This window comes from Pterocles gutturalis, unplaced genomic scaffold (genome assembly GCF_000699245.1).
Source record: "Pterocles gutturalis isolate BGI_N339 unplaced genomic scaffold, ASM69924v1 scaffold45668, whole genome shotgun sequence".
Classification (NCBI taxonomy): Eukaryota; Metazoa; Chordata; class Aves; order Pterocliformes; family Pteroclidae; genus Pterocles; species Pterocles gutturalis.
The window spans coordinates 15,805-22,809 of record NW_010127325.1 but is presented as its reverse complement, the minus strand read 5'-3'; the positions used below and the strand labels follow the sequence as shown (position 1 = coordinate 22,809).

The window sequence follows — 7,005 nt, the reverse complement described above, 5'->3', positions numbered from 1 at the left end:
CGCGCCGGCCCCCGCTCTACTGGCCGGGACAGGAGGGACAGGGCTGGCTGTTGCCCAAACTCCCCTCCACCCACTGAGCCTTCAGACCGTGTCTCCTTCAGACGCTTCCCCCACTCCAAACCATGTGTCACCCCCCATGGGGCTCCCTCTCTCCTCTCCCCCCCCACCTCACTGGTATGGGGCACAGGGGGCCGCAGGGGCACGGACCTGGACCAGGTCGGGGGTGAGGCGCTTGGCCCGCAGCCACTTTTGGAAGCGGTGCGTGCGGCGCAGGGCGCGCTCCAGGCTGCAGGTCTTTGTCTTCATCAGGGAGGTGCAGATGCGCTTGTCGGCCCGGTCGTGCTGGTACTTGGAGGTCAACCGGGTGATGTCAACCAGCCGCCAGCTCTTGGCATCGTCGGTGTAGTTGCCCGAGTAGCTGAGCAGGTAGCTGGGGGGCAGCTTTAAATGAGAAGAAAGCCAGGTGTCAAACCTGCCAAACCAAAACGAGAGCCCCACGGAGAGCGGGTTAACAAGCCACACGGACACCCACACAGCGCTAGCACCGTCACTCCGCCACACACTGGCCCCGGGGGCTTTCTGCCATCTCCTGGTAAAGGCCGAGTGGCCATGGGCACTGGGGTGGGGCAAGCCTACTGAAGTCATGGGCTGACAAAACATGCTTTGGAAAAAATGTCCATCTCCACTTCCTGCTTAAACCATCCCTTGTCATGAACAGTGCCATGGGGTAGGGGGTGAAATGCCCAGAGTCTTTTGGGCCACGTAGAGAGAGGGAGGGAAGGGAGAGGGCTGCAGGGTCTCGGTTCACGGGGAATCCCTGGGGTTCTTAAATTTCCTTTAAAAAGGAGTACTCAACACTTTAAGGGACCCTGCAGAACAAAACCTCCTGACAATAAATGTATTTGGGAATATCAAAATGATCTTTTCTTTTGAGGTGGTGGCCTTAGTCAGTACTGGGGTCAACAGGTACCCCCGACATCACTGGCTATATTTTAGCAGCCGGGATGTGACCTCCCCAGGCAGTGGCAGAGTTTGGGGTGTGATGGAGGGGGACAGGGGGACGCATGCCCTGGGCGTGTGGTGCCACTCTAGCCATGGAGATCTTGCACTGATTTGCTCCGCCTACACAGGCACAGGAGGGGAGCATATGGGCTGGGTAATTAGGCTGTGATGATTTTTTTTTTTTGTTTCAGCAGCCCCCTCAGCCCTGCCCACACACCCGTCGCACATGCGGGAGCTGAGGAGCACGGTGCCTGTTTTCTAAGTATGTCTGTAACCCACTCTTGGAAAGCAACTGAACTCTGACCTTTGGTTTGGCCAACATCCCACATTCACTGCCTCTGAAACCTCCTGCCGTAACCTCCTTGCCTGAGTGTGTAAGAAAGCACGTTCTAATTTAATCTCACCATAAATTAAAGCCGATAGCTCAGAAGTGAAACAGGAGAGGCAAGAGGTTCCCTGCAGGATCAGCTAGCTGGAGTTAGATGAAAAGACGAATCTGGAAGCTGGAGCTCATCTTTCAACTTCCAGTTGGGAAATCATCACAGAGAAATTTTGGGGGGATTAATTTCCTCTGATTTCAGGCAAATAACTGACTCAGCAACACCAGCTGCCCTTCGTGATCAGAGACCAACTAGCCTCCTCCCCACAGACCCTCTTGAGGACAGTGCCTCACTCCCCTTCCCTGCCACAGATGCAGTGTGTCTCAGCTCCGGGGCAAGCACAGGAACCTGATGGGGGAAAGCACATCTTTCCAAAACTCTGATGCTTCCCCTGCTTTGGCTTTTGGCTCTAGCCATGTGCCTCCTTCAAAAGATTTGCTGTGGAGTTGTGTGCTGACCAGAAATGGAAGAGCTTGGCCCCTTATGCGAGCAAGTCATGGGTTCAGGCATTTCGGTTATTTGGGCATTTTGCCCAAAATGAAATTGAAGCTTCCCTATGATTAGGACATCTGACATGAAAATAAATGCATTGTTTGTTTTGGGGTATTTTCTTGGTCTGGTTTTGAGCTAGGACTAAAGAGCAGAGAATAGTTGCTATGCCTCACTGTGATTTGCTGTGCACCACGACCCCTCCCAGAGCCTAATCTGCAAAGCAGGCACAGTGTGCCAGGCACGTACAGGGAAGAGATGGCTAAAGGCTGGGTTTCTCTTTCCTTCTTTTTTTTTTTTTTTTTAAGTTAAGCACAAATGTGCCTTCTGATTTGGATCAAGCATGTGCGTTCATGGGAGCTCACGTCAGACAGATACCAGGAAAGTGCCACCTCCCACACGCAAGCAGCACATGGATGTCTGAAATCCAGGGCTGTTCCTCAAATTTGAGTGTGGATGGAGCGACTTTCTATGCAGAGCTCCTGGGGGAGTGCCATGCAAACCTGGGAACCTGGCATGGGCCGTAACAGTTCTGTATTTGGCATAATTTCTGGGCAGCGCAGCACTGGTATGGCACTCTTGCTAGATACTTTCGAGATTCGTCATCAAGTTGCGCTGTAACAATAATTCACTCTCGTATGAAGCCTTTTAGCTAAGGGCCTGAATGTGCTTTAATTAATACCTTCAGTAAGATCTGTGTGAATAACTGAGTCACAGGTTACAGATTTTATATCAACCCAGAACTAAACGCTGAAAAAAATATTTTTTACTGAATGAAGTATTTTGTTTCAGTCAAAATAATTTTGCTTTTTGCTTTTACATTTTTTTAAAACATGAAAATCAGCTAAATTAAGTCTTAAAACCAAAAATAAAGAAATGCCGTATAAAAATCCACCAAATTAAAGCATTACAGCTTTTTCAGAATTTCTTCCTGTTACTTTCAGCCAAAGCTCATCACCAGCATTGGCACAAGTCTGCCAATAGTTTTGGTCAGCTCAAAATCTAATATTTTACAAAAACTTTAGCTGCGCTCTGCTCTCAGGACAGTTGATATGTAGGTTTTGGTATTCTCATTTACAGATGGATAAAGTTGGGCAAAGATAAGGGAAGTAAAGAACATTAGAGCACAAGATGAGTCACCAGCCATTCTGGGAAAAAACCCACATCCTCTTACTTGTTAGTTGAGTGTGAATGCATGTTGCAGCTCCCGGAAATTATGGAGAATTAATGAAGCATGTTCTAATGAGGATTAACACAGAGAAGCGCCAGGTGCCATCCACCTTTGAACATGTGAAAAAGTACAAGAGGGTGGATCAAGAGTGTAATAACACTGAAATTTCCCGTTTAACCTTCCAATTGCCAAAAAATCCTGGCTTTCAAGAAATCAAGTAGGAGAACAAGTTTAACCGCTGCAAAGAAAACCCTGAAGCTGACTGACTGCTCAGAAGAACATTTTTAAAAGTTACCCTTTCCAAAGTGCTTAGAGCAGAACTGTATGTTATCACTTATTTGTGTGCTGCACTGCTTGTGGGAACTAACTGTGTGCTGGCAGGAGAGAAGTCTCTGGGTTAGGAAGCCCCTCTACCTTCCCCAAGGCAGAAGCATCGTGTTCCCACATGTTTGTGGCTCTGCACTCCCAGACCCCTCATGGATGCACTTCTGGACCCCTCGGACCCTCTGCACCCTTTTCCACTGCCCCCCCCCGGGAGGAAAGCCAGTGTGGGGTTCTCCTGCTTTTACTCTTTTCCTATGCCCCCATGCAGCATGCAGCTGGCCACTGGTCAGCCAGAGGCAGTTGCTGGCTGCAGAAGACTGTGGCTATTTCTGGCAGGGCTGAAGGAAGCTGCACAGCCCCAATCTCCCCAGCAGCTAAGCTGGAGTAATCGAAATGTTGCACCTGCAACAAGCTGCACATGTGGAAGCTGCTTTGTACCTGGTGGCAGGTTCCTAAAAACCCTGCACAGGAGAGCGCCAGGAGGGCTGCAGCAGGTTGGGGCACAGGGCAGGAGCCAGCTCCTGTGCTGCCCTAGTGCGGAGAATAAAATGTAGGGCAGCCCCGTACCCCAAATGCACCCCCAGCCCCTGCAGACCCACACCAGCCCATATCAGCCAGCTGAGCATGCTGATTGCAAATCCATTCTGCTTTTTCAGACAGAAGCCCAGGCTGGGCTGGCCTGGCCATTCTTTGTGCTGCTGCACCTTACTGCATGCCCTGGCACCGCACTCGGAATAAGCTGGGAGAGACAGAAAGCCAAGAGGGCAAAGCACAGAGGGCTGGGACCCCCAATGTGCCACGGTGAGGGGTGCTCTGGCGTAGCACAGCCACAGGCTGCTTTTTTCCAACAGCAGCCAGGGAAGGATGAATGTTCAATATTAGAAGTCCATCCCAGACAAACCATGTTTTACTATGCTACATTTTATAGGATAGTTTAAGACAAAAATGGTGATTTGTCCAATATTATACTACTTACATTATAGCATTAAAATATAATTTTACTATAATAATTTCTTCTCCCCCAGGCTTCTATATCTATAAAAGAAAGTGCATATGGCTCTATAAATCATATCAGACCCAATAAACCCTTCCTCTGCCAAGCACTGCCTTTAACTTTCTCCTCAAATACACAGCCAACATTTTCCCTGCTGTCGTCAGATACTCGCTGCTTTTGAGCCTAAAACTGATTGGATCAGTCTGATGACCGCTTGGGCAGCATATGTCTCATTGACTTCGAGGCAGATGCAATTTCTGCCTCTGCCTTCAAATTCTCACAATAACCTCCCAAAAGTGTGCTAATAATTTAGCCCCGTCTATTTTTGAGTGCATAGGCAACCTGATGTGCAAAAGCCTTTGTGCCTCAGGCAGGTTTAGATCACTTTTGATCTTAGTTAATACGCACGTGAAATTCTGCACATTTATGGTGTTGCACCTGGTACAAAATGATATAGCATGTTTACATGTTTGTAGTTAACATAGTCTGTCGGGAGCATACAAAGCTAAACCCCCTTTGCCTTTACTCAGTTGCTCAAAATATTTCCAGTACATTTAAACAGGCTGATTTCTTCCTTCCCTCTTCTCTTCCCCCATCACTGCCTTGAATTGTTTTGGAGCCACTCTCTGTGCAGAAAGTTGTGCCTTTTACTCTTGCTTTCAAATTATAATTCAGGGCTGAAGTCTGATCATGTTTGTGTGGCTTTGAAAGAAAAGAAACAAAGCAGCAGCTTATAGACATTAATCAAAGTACTAGGTGCTGTAAAGGCAACTGGGTGCTAAGTTACTCTTTGCATTGTCTCTCATTAAAATACTTGGAAATACTAAAACAGGCACCTTTCAAGTTACTACGCAAAATGCTTTAAAAATTACTGTGCTGAGTTTCTGACCTTATTTCTTCTTTAAAGAATTTCTTGCAAATGGATGTTCCAATGCAGGCGTTGCATTTATCAAGTCCCAGGAAGGTCCGTCCAAAACTGTAGCTGGGTTTGACGTGGGGTGCAGACGGAGAAGCTGTTGCTGCTGTGGATGGATTACAGTTCAGAGCCAAAACCAGGAGCAGCATCAATGAATCTGCAACTCTGGAGCAGAGGTAACGTATCCAGTGCTCCATCTACAGTAGTGGAGAGCTCTGCCTGTTGCAAGTTACCCCTCTCTAAGCTTTAGGTCTCTTTCTGATGACCTCAGCCTGCAGTGGTGAGCCCCGAAACACGGCAAGACATGCTGGGTGCAGGAGACCCTGCCACAGTCCCCATCCTTCCAGCTGGTCACTGGCTCTATGGGCTTGAGGTTTGGGTGGGAAAGATATGATGTAGGGTGGGGAGAAGGAAATACATGGAGGATGCAGATAACTTGGGTTGCTATGGTTACCTTTCCTTTACTTGGTGCAGCTGCTTCGGCCCCTACTGACCCTGTCATCAGCAGACTTGGAAAACAACACGAAGAAGTGCTCATCTGCACTTTGTGCAGACAAATGAGGGATATCCGGTAGCTGGAGCAAAGGGCATGTGCGGGACGCTTAGTAAAAATTGATTTGGAAAGAATAATAGGGTGGCAGAAATGCACATTTTACCAGAAGCCAGACCCTTAGCATTGCTTTATTCCTGGAGATTTGTGACGGCGCATTGGTCAACTTCTCGGATGCTTTCTTCTCTCAGTTTCCCCTTCTCACAGAAGTGCAGAAAAAAAATCAGGTGAAATAACAACTTTTTTTTTTTTTTTTTTAATAGCGTTGTTTAAAAGCAATTGCACCGCAGTGTTTCATGCCATGGAAAGCAGAATAGCCTGAAGCTTTCCAAAACATGCAGCTGACGCTACAGCTCAGTCTCTAAACTGCTCTTAAAAAATAGGGCTTTCCAGTAGGACTTGCGTGCCTTTGAATATCTTTTCCTGATCATCCCAGCACTGGAAAGAAGCCAGAGGAAGGGACAGGGCTAGCGCGGGAGCTTGCCATAAGTTTCGAATACACTTAGAAACTACTGCAATCACACCCCAAATCTGTTTGTATTAGGCCAAAGACTTGAAAGTTACAGAAACCACTGGCTATCCGTCCTGGCCCGGATGCTGGGCACAGAACTGTGTGGGTGCTGGCACTGGCCCTGGCAGACTGCTGTAGGCAGCTGCTTGAGGATGAGAAAGCAGACCTTGGAGGGGCATCCCTTGTTGTACCCTGGCCCCAGACAGTACAGCAGACAGCGTGCTGCTGCGGTGGCACCAGGCTTTGCTCCTCTCCCATCCCCAGCTGTCATGCTTTGATTGATGTGGGGGGCTCTCCTGGGCCGTATCTCGCCATGGGAGCAGTGAGGAGCGGACAGATTTTCGAGACTTCTTGTTCCCCCAGCTGGACCACTCACACCATGTGGGCAGGCCATTTCCGAACACACATTTTAAATGGAGAAATGGTGCACCTTTACCATCCCCTCCAGCATTTAACCACAGCCTGATGGACTAAGGGATGCGTGAGCCACAGGGGTGCATGCAGACCTGTTTGATCGCCCTTTGCTTTCTGGAGGGGCTGTCGGAGGAGAGTGATCCTAACAGCGCAAGGCAGTTCTTTCAAGCACAGACACTTGTTAGCTGTGGCACTTGGGAGATCTGAAGTCTCTTCTCGACTCCATACCCTTATGGGAGGTTGTTTCATCGCTC

General features: G+C 48.6%; 1 protein-coding gene across 1 annotated transcript; it reads right to left on the bottom strand.

Annotated features, from left to right (window-relative positions):
- Nucleotides 1–168: 168 nt before the first annotated feature.
- On the bottom strand, nucleotides 169–5,473 carry LOC104465973 (deleted in autism-related protein 1-like). Its single transcript, XM_010079240.1, has 2 exons — nucleotides 5,250–5,473; nucleotides 169–472 (listed from the first exon to the last, which is right to left on the bottom strand). Exons 1-2 carry the CDS (start codon nucleotides 5,471–5,473, stop codon nucleotides 169–171), a joined length of 528 nt encoding a protein of 175 aa, XP_010077542.1.
- Between the last annotated feature and the right edge of the window lie 1,532 nt (nucleotides 5,474–7,005).

What these genes read in the sequence shown, in the direction of transcription:
- LOC104465973 (XM_010079240.1), bottom strand. Translation starts at nt 5,473, where the DNA reads ATGGAGCACTGGATACGTTACCTCTGCTCCAGAGTTGCAGATTCATTG. An exon ending in TTCTTTAAAGAAGAAATAAG is followed by an intron (nt 473 to 5,249) that starts GTCAGAAACTCA and finishes TTGGTTTGGCAG; the next exon opens with GTTTGACACCTGGCTTTCTT.